The 18,783-nt window shown below is 51.8% G+C and overlaps 1 protein-coding gene across 1 annotated transcript in view; it reads left to right on the plus strand.

Moving 5' to 3' along the window:
- Window positions 1–18,783, plus strand: part of dram2b (DNA-damage regulated autophagy modulator 2b) — a 470,741-nt gene that overhangs the window by 166,245 nt on the left and 285,713 nt on the right. Inside the window, exon 3 of the mRNA XM_086011690.1 lies at window positions 8,453–8,520. Within this exon, the coding sequence (XP_085867816.1) occupies window positions 8,453–8,520 (68 nt within the window). The remainder of the gene's footprint in view (window positions 1–8,452; window positions 8,521–18,783) is intronic.

Here is an 18,783-nt window from a genome sequence, read left to right on the forward strand (position 1 = left end):
CGCGCCTTCAGTCGCCCCAGACACTGCGCCTTTTTGGCCCGAAAGCGGCCCGGCCCTTATCACCAGCCGCGATCGATGTCCCCGCGCTGCGCCTTTCGGCCCGGCCCTTATCTCCGGTCGTGATCGATCTCACCGCCCTTATTCCTCCGTCTTCCTCCCCCCGTCTGTACAGCCAACGCAGCCGACTTTCTGCTCGCGTCGCTGACCGGCTTACCCACCACCGAGGTAGAAAGAAGATAGCTGACTGCCACTGATGGAGGCTTCGAGTTCAGGATGTCTCCTGCACTCGGGGTTCTTGATGCCTGCCGCGCGACGTGTCTTCCAGCAGGGTGATGAGGGTGGATGCCTCTCTTCGACGCCCGTTCTGTGGACGAAGCCGCCGTGGATATAAACTGCCGCAGGGTAAGAATCGGACTCGTCGCCACTGTTAAGTCTGTGTGTTCCAGTTGTATTTAAGATTAATTACTGACACAGACTACAAGAATAAAGTTCAACAGGTCTTTACTAGTTGGAGGTCAGGACTATACTAAATACAATATCACTACACAGTACTTATATACCGGTGGTCACCACCGGTATTACATATACAGCAGCACATCTCTTAAGGTGGAACAGGCTTAAGTTCTACTTAAGGTGGAACAGGTTACATACACCACATGAACCAGATGGGTTTTTACAACAATCTGATAGTTTCATGGTTACCATTACTGATGCTAGCTTTTTATTCCAGATTTATTTAATTAACTGAATTTAAATTCCCTAACTGCCGTGGTGGGACTTGAACTCATTAACTCTGGACCATGAGTCCAGGCCTCTGGATTACTAGCGCAGCAACATGACCACTAGGCTACCATTCCCCCAGTCTCTTTCTGCTCAACACATTTTGAACCCTCATCACCAGGCCAGACCCCCTGCACACGGGCCCCACACATGCTGACCCTGGAAGATTTTAAATGTATGGAGTATGGGGTGCAACAGGGCCCACGTTCTCAAACATTTTAAACAACACGGTGTAGTGTGATGAAGTGTGAGGGATTGCCGTGCACAGTTTGCTGTACGGGATTGTAGTCCGTGTAGTTCACGGGATTACCACACGGGATTGTAGTCCGTGTAGTTCACGGGATTACCACACGGGTTTGCAGTCCGTGTAGTTCAAAGGATTACCACACGGGATTGTAGTCCGTGTAGTTCACGGGATTACCACACGGGTTTGTAGTCCGTGTAGTTCAAAGGATTACCACACGGGATTGTAGTCCGTGTAGTTCACGGGATTACCACACGGGTTTGTAGTCCGTGTAGTTCAAAGGATTACCACACGGGATTGTAGTCCATGTAGTTCACGGGATTACCACACGGGATTGTAGTCCATGTAGTTCACGGGATTACCACACGGGATTGTAGTCCGTGTAGTTCACGGGATTACCACACGGGATTGTAGTCCGTGTAGTTCACGGGATTACCACACGGGATTGTAGTCCGTGTAGTTCACGGGATTACCACACGGGATTGTAGTCCGTGTAGTTCACGGGATTACCACACGGGATTGTAGTCCGTGTAGTTCTCGGGATTACCACACGGGATTGTAGTCCGTGTAGTTCACAGGATTACCACACGGGATTGTAGTCCGTGTAGTTCACGGGATTACAACACGGGATTGTAGTCCGTGTAGTTCACGGGATTGCCACACGGGATTGTAGTCCATGTAGTTCACGGGATTGCCACACGGGATTGTAGTCCGTGTAGTTGACGGGATTACCACACGGGATTGTAGTCCGTGTAGTTCACGGGATTGCCACACGGGATTGTAGTCCGTGTAGTTGACGGGATTACCACGCGGGATTGTAGTCCGTGTAGTTCACGGGATTGCCACACGGGATTGTAGTCCGTGTAGTTGACGGGATTACCACGCGGGATTGTAGTCCGTGTAGTTCACGGGATTGCCACACGGGATTGTAGTCCGTGTAGTTCACGGGATTACCACGCGGGATTGTAGTCCGTGTAGTTCACGGGATTGCCACACGGGATTGTAGTCCGTGTAGTTCACGGGATTACCACGCGGGATTGTAGTCCGTGTAGTTCACGGGATTGCCACACGGGATTGTAGTCCGTGTAGTTCACGGGATTACCACGCGGGATTGTAGTCCGTGTAGTTCACGAGATTACCACGCGGGATTGCAGTCCGTGTAGTTGACGGGATTACCACGCGGGATTGCAGTCCGTGTAGTTGACGGGATTACCACGCGGGATTGCAGTCCGTGTAGTTGACGGGATTACCACGCGGGATTGCAGTCCGTGTAGTTGACGGGATTACCACGCGGGATTGTAGTCCGTGTAGTTGACGGGATTACCACGCGGGATTGTAGTCCGTGTAGTTGACGGGATTACCACGCGGGATTGTAGTCCGTGTAGTTCACGGGATTACCACGCGGGATTGTAGTCCGTGTAGTTCACGGGATTACCACGCGGGACTGTAGTCCGTGTAGTTCACGGGATTACCACGCGGGATTGTAGTCCGTGTAGTTGACGGGATTACCACGCGGGATTGTAGTCCGTGTAGTTGACGGGATTACCACGCGGGATTGTAGTCCGTGTAGTTGACGGGATTACCACGCGGGATTGTAGTCCGTGTAGTTGACGGGATTACCACGCGGGATTGTAGTCTGTGTAGTTCATAACCAAGAGGTGGGATTATGAACAAAATAGCCAGAATGCTCGCAGTCACCAGGAGGGAATCATACCCTAGTAACTTGGTTTTACATCAGTAACTGCCAAAATAATGGCATTAAAAAGCGTATTATCAGGCTGGATCTTATTATTTTTGTCACAGTATGTAATGAATGCTGTTAAACTAGCTCATGGTAAGGCTGATGGAGATCTGGGAAAAGGAGAAGAACTTACATTTTTGTAGTGCCTTTCATGACCTCAGCAAATGAAGTACTTTAAACCAATGAAGGACTTTTTGAAGTGGAGTCACTGTTGTATTGTAGGAAATGCGGCAGCCAATTTGCACACAGCAAGATCCCACAAACAGACATATTTGCTTACCACATAATCTGTTTTAGTGATGTTGGGTGAGGGATAAATATTGGCCCGGACACTGGGGAGAACTCCCATTCTCTTCTTCAAAATAGTACCGTGGGATCTTTGGTGTCCACCTGAGAGATCAGAGAGAGCCTCGGTTTAACACCTCACCCGAAAGATGGCACCTCCGACAGTGCAGCACCCCCTCAGCACTTCACAGTGAATGCCAGCCTGTATTATGTGCTCAGGTCCCTGGAGTGGGACTTGAACCCTCGACCTAACAACAGAGGGGTTTCGACCCGAAACGTTGACTCTGTTTCTCTCTCCACTGATGTTGCCTGGCCTGCTGAGTTTTTCCAGCATTTTCTGTTGTTATTTTGGATTTCCAGTATCCGCAGTATTTTGCTATTGAACCCTCAACCTTCTGACTCAGAGGCGAAGGTGCTGCCCACTGAGCCACAGCTGACAGACTCCACACTGACCAATCAATGGGGAGCAGCAATCAACAAAGCACCTTGAATGCTGAGTTGCGCTGCCAGAGAGGCAGAGTGCAGGGTGGACTTTCCTCACCTGCGTTTGACTCTCCTGCACTAGTTCCTGCCATGGCCTAGAACGGAAACCTGCCCTCCCTCAGGCTCAGAGACGTGAGTGCTCCCAGTAATCCAAAGGCTCACTCCTATTGGAGAGGAGGTGAAGGAGAGAGGACCCGATAGAGAAATATAGGGCTAGAAATTCACTTTGGGCCTGCCAGCTGGCTTGTGCCCAAAAGTTACCGCTGCGCGCGGAGCCACGTGCGCCCGCCGGAAATTCAGTTTCAGCGCCCCAAGTCGAAGCCGGCCGCAATTCAAGGGTGTGGCCGCCCCCGCTTGGGGCGCCTAAATTGAATTTCGGCGCGCTAGGTGCTGCAGCGCCACCCGCTGCGGAGCGGCAGGCTGCGGTACTGCAGGCCTTCCTCCTTCTCTTAAGGGGGAGGTGCCTGCAACTCCGAGATTGCCGCTCGCTAGTGCCGGCAAATGAGCCCGGCACCACGGAGAAGTGCCGGGCTCCCAGAAAGCAGCCGGCAATGCCGCTGCGGAAGAGGCGGCCGCAACTAAATATGGGGGTCGGGCCGGTAGCGGGGCGGAACCGGGGCACTGCGCACACCAATGATGTCATCGGGGTCGGCGCAGCGCTACCGGCTACCGCCGCCATTAACGCAGCGCTGAATAGCAGCGCAAGCTCCTCTAGTGGCGCAGAAGCCCTCTTTGGGTGGAAACTGGGCGCAAAGCCCACTGAATTTCTAGCCCATAGTGTACTAATTGGAGTCAGGTAGGTTAATTCAGGCACTGTTTCAATTTAGAGGGTGACGGCAGGAGAGGGGAACACCAGGTACAAATTGGGAAAAGTGAAACACTGAACAGTACCGGCAGCGGCCTCTGGCTGGGTGTTGGAGGCACCATTGAACACATCACTGTTACTGGTGTAACCAGTTGGGCCAAGCGTCCTCTCATCTGTGAGTCTCTGATCAGGTTTAAAATAAAATGCTGTCAGCCTCTCCGTTAGAGCTTCAGCCACCTGGATCATGCAGGATGTGAAACTTCTACATCTGTCAGTGCTTGAAATAGTCCTGAGGCAGGCATGCCAATAGATGACTATACCCAATACTCAACTTCTGCCTCTCAACCCATGTTAGGCAGTTTGATCAAACTCTTGCCTTGTTGCACACACTATTCCCCCTAATTACACCGTGTATAACTCATCATAGCTGGTGCTGTGTAGAGCCTCGAACACATCGGTTATCAGGGCAGCCCATGGCTGGCCGATGAATGGAGCTGAGGCTGTGTTATTGTACGCTGCACAGAGAGACTGTTATTGTGACACATCCCCTCGGGCTTTGTTGATTATTTTGGCTTCTATTAGTTTGATTGGACCAAATGTTAATAACCCCTATTCCTCTAAAAGGGGCACTTGTGATGATTCTTGTTTGGTGACCCTGAGGCACCATTATTGGCCCATCAAAAGGGTCCCGTGTGTCTCTCTGGGACGCAGGGTCCCGTGTGTCTCTCTGGGACGCAGGGTCCCGTGTGTCTCTCTGAGATGCAGGGTCCCGTGTGTCTCTCTGGGACGCAGGGTCCCGTGTGTCTCTCTGAGATGCAGGGTCCCGTGTCTCTCTCTGGGACGCAGGGTCCCGTGTCTCTCTCTGGGACGCAGGGTCCCGTGTCTCTCTCTGGGACGCAGGGTCCCGTGTCTCTCTCTGGGACGCAGGGTCCCGTGTCTCTCTCTGGGACGCAGGGTCCCGTGTGTCTCTCTGGGACGCAGGGTCCCGTGTGTCTCTCTGAGATGCAGGGTCCCGTGTGTCTCTCTGGGACGCAGGGTCCCGTGTGTCTCTCTGGGACGCAGGGTCCCGTGTGTCTCTCTGGGACGCAGGGTCGCGTGTGTCTCTCTGGGACGCAGGGTCCCGTGTGTCTCTCTGGGACGCAGGGTCGCGTGTGTCTCCCTGGGACGCAGGGTCCCGTGTGTCTCTCTCTGGGACGCAGGGTCCCGTGTGTCTCTCTCTGGGATGCAGGGTCCTGTGTGTCTCTCTCTGGGACGCAGGGTCCCGTGTGTCTCCCTGGGACGCAGGGTCCCGTGTGTCTCCCTGGGACGCAGGGTCCCGTGTGTCTCTCTCTGGGATGCAGGGTCCCGTGTGTCTCTCTGGGACGCAGGGTCCCGTGTGTCTCTCTGGGACGCAGGGTCCCGTGTCTCTCTCTGGGACGCAGGGTCCCGTGTGTCTCTCTCTGGGATGCAGGGTCCCGTGTGTCTCTCTGGGACGCAGGGTCCCGTGTGTGTCTCTCTGGGACGCAGGGTCCCGTGTGTGTCTCTCTGGGACGCAGGGTCCCGTGTGTCTCTCTCTGGGACGCAGGGTCCTGTGTGTCTCTCTGGGACGCAGGGTCCAGTGTGTGTCTCTCTGGGACGCAGGGTCCCGTGTGTCTCTCTGGGACGCAGGGTCCAGTGTGTCTCTCTGGGACGCAGGGTCCAGTGTGTCTCTCTGGGACGCAGGGTCCAGTGTGTCTCTCTGGGACGCAGGGTCCAGTGTGTCTCTCTGGGACGCAGGGTCCCGTGTGTGTCTCTCTGGGACGCAGGGTCCCGTGTGTCTCTCTCTGGGACGCAGGGTCCCGTGTGTCTCTCTCTGGGATGCAGGGTCCCGTGTGTCTCTCTGGGACGCAGGGTCCCGTGTGTCTCTCTGGGACGCAGGGTCCCGTGTCTCTCTCTGGGACGCAGGGTCCCGTGTCTCTCTCTGGGACGCAGGGTCCCGTGTGTCTCTCTGGGATGCAGGGTCCCGTGTGTCTCTCTGGGACGCAGGGTCCCGTGTGTCTCTCTGGGACGCAGGGTCCCGTGTGTCTCTCTGGGAGACAGGGTCCAGTGTGCTGGGTTGGGCGTGTGTGCTGTGAGGAGGATGTCGTGAAACTCCAGTATGATTTGGACAGGTTGGGTGATTGGGCAGAAACATGGCAGATGCAGTATAATGTGGATAAATGCGAGGTTATCCACTTTGGTGGCAAAAACAGGAAGGCAGATTATTATCTGAATGGCAATAGATTGGGAGAAGGGGAAGTGCAACGAGACCTGGGTGTCCTTGTGCACCAGTCGCTGAAGGTAAGCATGCAGGTGCAGCAGGCGGTTAAGAAGGCAAATGGTATGTTGGCCTTCATAGTGAGAGGGTTTGAGTACAGGAACAAGGATGTCTTGCTGCAGTTGTACAGGGCCTTGGTGAGACCACATCTTGAGTATTGTGTGCAGTTTTGGTCGCCTTATCTGAGGAAGGATGTTCTTGCCATGGAGGGAGTTCAGCGAAGATTCACCAGGCTGATACCTGGGATGGCAGGAATGACGTATGAGGAGAGATTGGGTCGATTGGGCTTATATTCGCTGGAGTTTAGAAGAATGAGAGGGGATCTCATTGAAACTTATAAAATTCTAACAGGACTAGACAGACTAGATGCAGGAAGGATGTTCCTGATGGTTGGGGAGTCCAGAACCAGGGGTCACAGTCTAAGGATAAGGGGTAAGCCTTTTAGGACAGAAATGAGGAGGAATTTCTTCACCCAGAGAGTGGTGAACCTGTGGAATTCTCTACCACAGAAGGCAGTAGAGGCCAATTCATTAAATATATTCAAGAAGGAGTTGGATATATTTCTTAAGGCTAAAGGGATCAAGGGATATGGGGAGAAAGCAGGGACAGGGTACTGAGTTTGGATGATCAGCTATGATCGCCTTGAATGGCGGAGCAGACTCGAGGGGCCGAATGGCCTACTCCTGCTCCTATCTTCTATGTTTCTAGGTTTGCCTCTCTGGGACGCAGGGTCCCGTGTGTCTCTGAGATTCAGGGTCCCGTGTGTCTCTCTGGGATGCAGGGTCCCGTGTGTCTCTCTCTGGGATGCAGGGTCCCGTGTGTGTCTCTCTGGGATGCAGGGTCCCTTGTGTCTCTCTGGGATGCAGGGTCCCGTGTGTGTCTCTGGGATGCAGGGACCCTTGTGTGTGTGTCTCTGGGATGCAGGGTCCCGTGTGTCTCCCTGGGATGCAGGGACCCTTGTGTGTGTCTCTGGGATGCAGGGTCCCGTGTGTCTCCCTGGGACGCAGGGTCCCGTGTGTCTCTGGGATGCAGGGTCCCGTGTGCCTCTGTGGGATGCAGGGTCCCGTGTGTCTCTGGGACACAGGGTCCCGTGTGTGTCTCTCTAAGATGCAGGATCCCGTGTGTGTCTCTCTGGGATGCAGGGTCCCGTGTGTCTCTCTCTGGGATGCAGGGTCCCGTGTGTGTCTCTCTGGGATGCAGGGTCCCGTGTGTCTCTCTCTGGGATGCAGGGTCCCGTGTGTCTCTCTCTGGGATGCAGGGTCCCGTGTGTGTCTCTGGGATGCAGGGTCGCGTGTGTCTCTCTGGGACGCAGGGTCCCGTGTCTCTCTCTGGGATGCAGGGTCCCGTGTGTCTCTCTGAGATGCAGGGTCGCGTGTGTCTCTCTGGGACGCAGGGTCCCGTGTCTCTCTCTGGGACGCAGGGTCCCGTGTGTCTCTCTGGGATGCAGGGTCCCGTGTGTCTCTCTGGGATGCAGGGTCCCGTGTCTCTCTCTGGGACGCAGGGTCCCGTGTGTCTCTCTGGGATGCAGGGTCCCGTGTGTCTCTCTGAGATGCAGGGTCCCGTGTGTCTCTCTGGGATGCAGGGTCGCGTGTGTCTCTCTGAGATGCAGGGTCCCGTGTGTCTCTCTGAGATGCAGGGTCGCGTGTGTCTCTCTGGGACGCAGGGTCGCGTGTGTCTCTCTGGGACGCAGGGTCCCGTGTGTCTCTCTGGGACGCAGGGTCCCGTGTGTCTCTCTGGGATGCAGGGTCCCGTGTCTCTCTCTCTGGGACTGGGGGCTGTAGCTGTAACCTGTGTATTTTCCCTTTCCCATGTACTCACCATCTTGTGTTTTTCTCCCAGTGACACTGGCACAACTCCACCTGAACGATGCCTGTTTGGGATCATGCTGACTATTTCCACCTTCTTGGGTAAGGACTGACTCCAGTTGCACTCGGTGACACATCCGTTTTCACACCTAAATTTTCACTGCGACCTTAAAAAGTCAATTCTACTGATCTCCCCCGAATCCTGCCTATAATAAAGGGAGATTTCAGCACACTTACTGGTGTTTTTCAGTCACCTCTTGTTATCCTGTTTAATGCGTTGTCAACATTTTTTGTCTTATGACACTCCCGTGCAGCGCCTTGGGACGTTTTACTACGTTAAAGGTGCTATATAAATACAAGTTGTTGCTGTTGTTTAGAATTGTGGTCAGACACAGCTTGGGGGAGGACAGTGTGGATGATCTCATCCTGTGACCGTGTGACAATGGATTCTGACTGGAACTCCCCAGTCAGGTCACCGCACAGCAACAGCAGGAGCTGATAACATCTCCCCCAGGATAAGTGTGCAATTTAATTGGGAGCACATTCCTCTTTACAACAACAACAACTTGTATTTAAATAGCACCTTTAATGTAGTAAAACGTCCCAAGACGCTTCACAGGAGTGTCATAAGATTAAAAATTTAGTAGATGAAATTAAGTTTCAGACTAAACACGTCTCCTAAAACCAAGACTGTGCAATGTTCGGCTGACTGTTCAATCCAACATGCGCTATAATTTGATCATCTGACCTACAAAGCTGATAACTGGGACCTGCATTAAACTAAACATTTTTAATTTTACTTCAGCTGCATCAGACAGCAGCCGATTGCTCGCTCCCGGACTCCGCCTGCCCGCTCCCGGACTCCGCCTGCCCGCTCCCGGACTCCGCCTGCCCGCTCCCGGACTCCTCCTGCCCGCTCCCGGACTCCGCCTGCCCGCTCCCGGACTCCGCCTGCCCGCTCCCGGACTCCGCCTGCCCGCTCCCGGACTCCCCCTGCCCGCTCCCGGACTCCGCCTGCCCGCTCCCGGACTCCGCCTGCCCGCTCCCGGACTCCCCCTGCCCGCTCCCGGACTCCGCCTGCCCGCTCCCGGACTCCGCCTGCCCGCTCCCGGACTCCGCCTGCCCGCTCCCGGACTCCGCCTGCCCGCTCCCGGACTCCCCCTGCCCGCTCCCGGACTCCGCCTGCCCGCTCCCGGACTCCGCCTGCCCGTTCCCGGACTCCGCCTGCCCGCTCCCGGACTCCGCCTGCCCGCTCCCGGACTCCGCCTGCCCGCTCCCGGACTCCGCCTGCCCGCTCCCGGACTCCGCCTGCCCGCTCCCGGACTCCGCCTGCCCGCTCCCAGACTCCACCTGCCCACTCCCGGACTCCGCCTGCCCGCTCCCGGACTCCGCCTGCCCGCTCCCGGACTCCGCCTGCCCGCTCCCGGACTCCGCCTGCCCGTTCCCGGACTCCACCTGCCCGCTCCCGGACTCCACCTGCCCGCTCCCGGACTCCACCTGCCCGCTCCCGGACTCCACCTGCCCGCTCCCGGACTCCACCTGCCCGCTCCCGGACTCCCCCTGCCCGCTCCCGGACTCCACCTGCCCGCTCCCGGACTCCGCCTGCCCGCTCCCGGACTCCACCTGCCCATTCCCGGACTCCACCTGCCCGCTCCCGGACTCCACCTGCCCATTCCCGGACTCCACCTGCCCACTCCCGGACTCCGCCTGCCCATTCCCAGACTCCACCTGCCCACTCCCGGACTCCGCCTGCCCGCTCCCGGACTCCGCCTGCCCGCTCCCGGACTTCACCTGCCCATTCCCGGACTCCACCTGCCCGCTCCCGGACTCCACCTGCCCGCTCCCGGACTCCCCCTGCCCGCTCCCGGACTCCACCTGCCCATTCCCGGACTCCACCTGCCCATTCCCGGACTCCACCTGCCCACTCCCGGACTCCACCTGCCGGCTCCCGGACTCCACCTGCCCGCTCCCGGACTCCACCTGCCCACTCCCGGACTCCACCTGCCCACTCCCGGACTCCACCTGCCCATTCCCGGACTCCACCTGTCCGCTCCCGGAGCCCAGTTGTTACAGGATCCTACAATCTTGGAGCCTTCTTGTACAAACAGTAGTCCTTGATCAATCCAAGCTCCAAACACTTTCTTTTAATGCACATTATAGTGTATGTACCTTTAAGAGCCCCTGTGTACTGTAATACCGGTAGTGACCACTCGGGTATATAAGCCTGTATAGCGTCTTGTATCTTTTAGTTCACCTCCAGACTTTGTTCAGTAAACACCTGTTAAACCAACTCCTGCATTCCGTGTCTCCATTAACACACGGATACAACAGTGGCGACGAATTGGAAACGGACTTACCTGCAATTCGGCAGCACCTCAAGGAGATCGATTCCTCAGACGAAGGTCGAAGAAAAAAAACAAACAAAAAATAACTGTGAGTTCACCAGCTAGCTGGGCTGGTGGCAGGTACTGCACTAATCCTTCCTGGGCGGCGGCCTGGGGCTCGATCGGGTGGCTCTGCAGCGGGGCCGAGCAGCGAGTCGGAAGGCGGAGGCAAACAGAGACGGAGGGTGGAGCACTCGGGAGACGACTGGCGCTGCAAAGCAGGTCGGCGTTCGGACCAAGCAGATGGAGGGAAAAGTCCCAGAGAGTCCGGCGGGAATGAGTCTCCAACTACTAAAAACATCTGTGTAAATAAAAACTACGGAGAACAGCGTTGTCAGCAGCGGCAGCGGCGGGAAAGCGCGGGAGGCGCCATTTTTTCTCGGCAGGGAAGAAAGGAAAGCGCGGGAGGCGCCATTTTTGATTTTCAGGATGCCTAAGACTGGCAATATTACTGCTTTCGATAGTGATACAGAGGATTGGACCACATATGTGGAAAAAGTGGAGGTATATTGCACAGCGAATGAAGTAGAGGATGATAAAAAGGCATCGGTACTTCTAAATCTGATGGGCGCAAGGACATACGGGCTGTTACGAAACTTAATCACTCCAGCCAAACCGATGGACAAGAATTTTAAGGAGACTGTTGATACCCTACAGGAGCACTTAAACCCAACACCGCTGCTGATAGCGGAATGATTCAAATTCTTCAGGAGGAATCAGCACAAGAATGAAAGTAACGCTGATTACCTCACCGAATTAAGAAAGCTGTCAAAGCACTGCCAATTCGGGGCAGGACTGGCAGATTCTCTACAAGACAAATTTGTCTGCGGTCTCCTAAGTGAAGGAACACAGAAAAGGCTACTTTCTGAGAAAGATTTGACACTGGACAAGGCTTTCAGTGTGGCTGTATCATACGAAGCAGCAGCAAGAGGAGCTGCAGAGATACAGCAAAAGCCACAGGACTTCGGCATCCATGAAATGACATGGAGTTTCGAGAGATGTTATCGCTGCGGCAGATCCACCCATGACCAGAGGGACTGCTGGTTCAAGGACAAAGCATGCAGGCAATGCGGAAAGATGGGACACATTGCACGTGTATGCCGATCTGGAAACAAAAAATCCACCGACAGAAAAAAAATCAATAAGGAAAAGTACAGAAAGGTACAAATGATGACGGACAGTAGCTCCGAAGACCAGAAGAGCGATAGCGACTCCGGAAACAAGAGACTAAGCTGTCTCAAATTACATAATGTAATTGCCAAAGAAGATTACCAGACCATTTGGGTTACCCTCACGATAGCGGGGTCCCCAGTTAAAATGGAGCTAGATACAGGATCAGCTCTGACCGTCATAAGTCGACGGGATTACGAGCGGCTATTTCCGCATATACCTTTGAAAGACACATCCATTATCTTGAAGACATATACGGGGCAGAAAGTATACCCCAGAGGGAAAATAAGGGTGCCTGTTGTATACAATGGCAAGGAAATACAGAAGTTGTATTTATACGTTCGGCAAGATGCTGGTCCACCGCTGTTGGGACGTGAATGGATCAGGAAGATACATTTAGACTGGCACTCCATTCAGGCACTGACGGTGACCAGTAAGAAAAAAAATGATGATGACGTCATACCTGAGCGATTAAAAGACATCTTGGCCAACGCCAAAGAAGTGTTTCAACAGGAACTAGGAACCTTGAAAGGCGTCACCGCCTCAATAAAAGTAGAAGATGCGGCAATTCCCAAGTTTTTTAAGGCAAGGCTGGTGCCATACGCAATTCGTCCAGCAGTCGAGGCAGAGCTGGAGAATTTGGAAAAGGCAGGCGTGTTATCCAAGGTAGATTGGAGCGAGTGGGCAACACCCATCGTCCCGGTCATGAAGAAAACGTTGAATAATGATAAATCTGAAGAACAGAGAAAAATTCGCATCTGTGGGGACTTCAAGGTGACTGTAAACCCGGTCCTTCACACGGTACAGTATCCTCTTCCAAGGATAGAAGATATTTTCGCCTCACTATCCGGAGGGAAACGTTTCACCAAAATTGACTTGGCACAGGCATATCTACAGATGGAGGTTGAGGAGGCCTCTAAAAAGTATCTCACGCTAAACACACACAAAGGTCTGTACCAGTACAATCGACTGGTTTTCGGAGTAGCATCAGCTCCAGCTATCTGGCAAAGAGCTATGGAGCAAGTCCTGCAAGGGATTCCGGGGACTCAATGCTACCTAGACGACATCCTTGTAACAGGAGAAAACGACAACGAGCACCTTGCCAATTTGGAGCAGGTGCTCACTAGGCTGAGAGAACGGGGCCTACGAGCAAATCGCCCCAAGTGCGAATTTTTCCAGAAACAAATATCACATTGTGGCCATATAATTAGCGAAGAAGGGTTGCATAAGTCACCTGAAAAAATTGAAGCAGTCATAAAAGCCCCAGCACCTGAAAATGTCTCACAATTAAGGTTGTTCCTGGGATTGATAAATTACTATCATAAATTTTTACCGAACTTGTCAACTGTTCTGCACCCTCTTAACGCACTGCTACAAACGGGAGTAATTTGGAAATGGAGCGAAGACTGTAAACGTGCCTTCCATAAATGCAAAGGCATGATCACGTCCAAAGAAGTGTTGGCTCATTACAACCCATCACTGCCAATCAGACTGGCGTGCGATGCATCCCCTTACGGCGTAGGAGCGGTATTATCGCATAGATTCCCTGATGGCTCGGAGCGGCCGATAGCTTTTGCGTCACGCTCATTGAACTCAGCTGAGCGTAACTATGCCCAGATCGACAGGGAAGCACTCAGCCTGGTGTGGGGAGTGAAGAAATTCAACCATTACCTACACGGACAAAAATTTACCTTGTTGACTGACCATCAACCCCTCGTCTCCATATTCAACCCTAAAAAGGGCGTTCCCATTATGACAGCGCAAAGGCTACAGAGGTGGTCCCTTTACCTAGGGGCACACCAATATGACATAGAATACAAAGGATCAAAACAGCATGGGAATGCTGATGGTTTATCGCGCCTACCGTTGCCAACGGTAGAAGAGGCACCTACAGTGGACCCAGTGGAGATGTTCCACTCAACCATAGTGGAATGTCTACCAGTAACAAATTCTACCATTGAAAAGGAAACGAGAAATGACCCGACTCTCTCACGAGTCTACGATTTAACGGTGAAGGGATGGTCAGCACATGGCGAACCAGTGTTGCCAGCATTCTCGCAAAGAAGAGAACAGCTGTCAGTGTGCTGAGGAACCTTGATGTGTGGATCCAGAGTGGTGATTCCGCCCAAACTCCAGGATAAAGTGCTAAAGGAGTTTCACGAGGGGCATCTGGGTGGAGTGAAAATGAAGAACCTAGCCAGAACATTTGTGTGGTGGCCAGGTATCGATGGAGACATCGAAGAAATGACCAAGAGCTGTCTAGGATGCCAGAAGGTCCAAAACGCCCCACCACAAGCCCCTCTACATCCATGGGAGTGGCCCTCATCTCCATGGCAAAGGGTACATATCGACTTTGCTGGTCCATTTATGGACTCTATGGGCTAGATTTTCAGTTGCTTGCGCCAGCAGTTAGCGCCTTAAGAGAAGTGATTTTCGGGCGCTATGCGTGTAGCGCCTGGGCGCAGCGCAGTTTGCGCCCCGCCCCAAATTAAGTTGCCCGTTAGCGCCGGCGCAAAGTTTAGCGGCCGCCCGGATGCGCGCGCAGAAAATGACGTCACATCCTCGTGCAACGCCCTTTGGCCGCCCCGAATCCAAACTTCAGTCGGACCGCCCCATTGTGCGCCTGGCGTCCAGAGCGTTTGTAAAATGGAACGCAACACACCCTGGGGAGCGCAAATTAAAGGGCACTCGTACAAAAGGCACTCTGCATGTGTTGTGTGGAAGTAAGCTGTGTGTTGTTCTGAACGGTCTATTTGTGTTTCCGGGCACCAATAATTCTCCTCCTCCTCCTCCTCCTCCTCCTCCTCCTCCTCCTCCCCGTTTCTCCCCAGACTTTGCATTTGAAAAAAATACATGCACCCTTCCCCTTTAAGAGCTCACTGGCACCAGAGTGTCTGCCATGCGCTGCGCCCGAGCTCGGGTGTTGCGCTCTCCACCGCCGGCTTAGCGCCTAAAGATACTAGTGGAACGCCTCTTTTAGCGCTCCACCAACCTCTTAGGGCGAAACCACTGAATTTCCGGCAACGGGGCGCTACTTTGGGGCGGGCGATAACTTCGGGCGGGCGCTAAGCTTAGCGCCCCAAAACTGTCTATACTGAAAATCTAGCCCAATGTTCTTAATCGCGGCTGATGCACACTCCAAGTGGCCGGAGGTAATAAAGATGTCCTCCACCACCACGGAAAAAACCATCACAGTATTAAGGACCATATTTGCCAGGAATGGGCTGCCTGAACAGATCTGTTCTGATAATGGACTGCAATTTGTGTCCGAAGAATTCAGGAAGTTCTTAAAAAACAATGGGGTTAAGCACTACACGTCCACCCCATACCATCCCGCCACCAATGGATTAGCTGAAAGGTTTGTCCAGACCTTCAAGAAGGCCATAAAGGCCATGGGTAATGAAGACAGAAATCTACAACATAAGGTCTTGTTTGCGTACAGGAATGCAACACATGTGGTTACAAACCAAACTCCCGCCATGATGTTTTTCAATAGAAGACTAAGACGCCGGCTGGATTTGATCAAGCCAAACATCAGAAGGGACGTAGAGAACCGGCAATTTCAAGGCATGAATGAAAGGCCAACTAGAACCTTCCAGATAGGTCAACAAGTTTTGGCCCGGGACTACCGTACCGAGAAATGGCAGCCTGGAACTATTTGCACACGACTAGGACCGCTGATGTATACCGTGGACATTGGAGAAAGCATAGAGTCATAGAGTCATCCGAAAAGGGACAACCTACACCACAACTCTATACGCCTAATGATGAAGCAGAGATACCCATAGTATCTACCTCCGATCCGGTGACACTGGAACCAGATGAACCCGACACTGGCATTCAAGCCGAATCGACCTTGCCAAAAGAACCGACTACACCACCAAAAACTACTACACCACCGAGGCGTTATCCGGACCGAGTCAGGAAGCCTCCAGAGAGACTGACTTATAATTGATTAACTGCAGCAAATGTGTAGATTATTGTTCTTGTAAACATGTTAATTAATGATTACTTAAAATGTTATGTACTAATTATCTAAAAGGGGAGGAATTGTAGTGTATGTACCTTTAAGAGCCCCTGTGTACTGTAATACCGGTAGTGACCACTCGGGTATATAAGCCTGTATCGTGTCTTGTATCTTTTAGTTCACCTCCAGACTTTGTTCAGTAAACACCTGTTAAACCAACTCTTGCATTCCGTGTCTCCATTAACACACGGATACAACACACATAACACAAAACAAGCTCACACAATACCTGTTTTAACTCCAGCTCCCAGGCTCTCTCAACCCTTACTTCCCCTGAACCTCCCCTTTTATGTTCACCTGGCTGGGGAAAGTCTCCTCCGATTCCAGGTGCTCCCACTGCAGGTGCAATTATCTTTAAAGGTGAGGTTCTTAAAGGGGCCATACACTTACTCGGGAACCAGAGCCCTCATCAGTCTGCATACGTACCCGGCTACAATATTCTTCAACCTCATTTGTATATTGCTGAATGCCACTTGTATATTTCTGAAACCCAGTTTTGAAGAAGGGTTCGACCCGAAACGTCAACTCAAATTTCTCTCCACGGATGTTGCCTGACCTGCTGAGTTTTTCCAGCATTTTCTGTTGTTATGTCTGATTCTCAATCCTATCTCTGTAATCTCCTCCAGCCCTACAAGCCCCCAAGATCTCTGCGCTCCTCCAATTCTGGTACGTTGCTCATTCCTGATTTTAATCGCTCCACCATCATTTAATCGTGCCCGAGCCTAAGCTCGGGAACTCCCCCCCTAAACCTCTTCGCCTCTCCTTCAGAATGCTCCTTAAAACCTACGCCTTTGACCGAGTGTTTGGTCACCTGCCCTGTGGCTCAGGGTCAAATGTTGTCTGATAACGCCCTGGTGAAGCACCTTGGGACATTTTGCTGCATTAAAGGCCCTATATAAATGCAGGTTGTTGTTGTTGTTGAATCCCACATATATAATCCTGAATCCCACTTGTATAATCCTGAATCCCACTTGTATATTCCTGAATCCCACTTGTATAATCCTGAATCCCACTTGTATAATCCTGAATCCCACTTGTATATTCCTGAATCCCACTTGTACAATCCTGAATCCCACTTCTTTATTCCTGAATCCCACTTGTACAATCCTGAATCCCACTTGTATATTCCTGAATCCCACTTGTATATTCCTGAATCCCACTTGTATATTCCTGAATCCCACTTGTACAATCCTGAATCCCACTTATATAATCCTGAATCCCACTTATATAATCCTGAATCCCACTTGTATATTCCTGAATCCCACTTGTACAATCCTGAATCCCACTTGTATATTCCTGAATCCCACTTGTATAATCCAGAATCCCACTTGTATAATCCAGAATCCCACTTATATAATCCAGAATCCCACTTGTACAATCCTGAATCCCACTTGTATAATCCTGAATCCCACTTATATAATCCTGAATCCCACTTGTATATTCCTGAATCCCACTTGTATAATCCTGAATCCCACTTATATAATCCTGAATCCCACTTGTATAATCCTGAATCCCACTTGTACAATCCTGAATCCCACTTCTTTATTCCTGAATCCCACTTGTACAATCCTGAATCCCACTTGTACAATCCTGAATCCCACTTCTTTATTCCTGAATCCCACTTGTACAATCCTGAATCCCACTTGTATATTCCTGAATCCCACTTGTATATTCCTGAATCCCACTTGTACAATCCTGAATCCCACTTGTATATTCCTGAATCCCACTTGTACAATCCTGAATCCCACTTATATAATCCTGAATCCCACTTGTATATTCCTGAATCCCACTTGTATATTCCTGAATCCCACTTGTACAATCCTGAATCCCACTTGTATATTCCTGAATCCCACTTGTACAATCCTGAATCCCACTTGTACAATCCTGAATCCCACTTGTATATTCCTGAATCCCACTTGTACAATCCTGAATGCCACTTGTATATTCCTGAATCCCACTTGTATATTCCTGAATCCCACTTCTTTATTCCTGAATCCCACTTGTACAATCCTGAATCCCACTTGTATATTCCTGAATCCCACTTGTATAATCCAGAATCCCACTTATATAATCCAGAATCCCACTTGTACAATCCTGAATCCCACTTGTATAATCCTGAATCCCACTTATATAATCCTGAATCCCACTTGTATATTCCTGAATCCCACTTGTATAATCCTGAATCCCACTTATATAATCCTGAATCCCACTTGTATAATCCTGAATCCCACTTGTATAATCCTGAATCCCACTTGTATATCCTTGAATCCCACTTTAATAATCCAGAATCCCACTTGTATATTCCTGAATCCCACTTGTATATTCCTGAATCCCACTTGTATATTCCTGAATCCCACTTTTATAATCCTGAATCCCACTTTTATAATCCTGAATCCCACTTGCACAGCATGTCCAGTATTGCAGGAGTTTGTGATATCTTCTACGCTGTAACATAGGAAATTAGTGTTGTGGCAAAACCACCAATGATCTTCTGTACAAATGCATAACTGTCTTTAACCCAATGCTACAGCATCTGTGTTTGTTGGCTGAGTGTAAATAAGCTTTCTGCAAAAGCCCTGAAACAACGTGATGACGTCATCACGTTGGTCACGTGATGCCCTGAACGTCGGGAAACGTGATGACGTCATGACGTCAGAGAGTGGGAGGTTCTAAGCCCAGACCTCGTGTAACAAGCTGCTGAAAAGACCTGTTTGCTGTTGCTCCTGCATGTTTTTGTTTTGTTCACTTGTTTGATTAAATTCAGTTGAATTATTGAACTGACTC

The sequence above is a fragment of the Somniosus microcephalus genome, chromosome 18, assembly GCF_052327205.1.
Source record: "Somniosus microcephalus isolate GS21.2 chromosome 18, FLI_Smic_1.0, whole genome shotgun sequence".
NCBI classification, from domain to species: domain Eukaryota; kingdom Metazoa; phylum Chordata; class Chondrichthyes; order Squaliformes; family Somniosidae; genus Somniosus; species Somniosus microcephalus.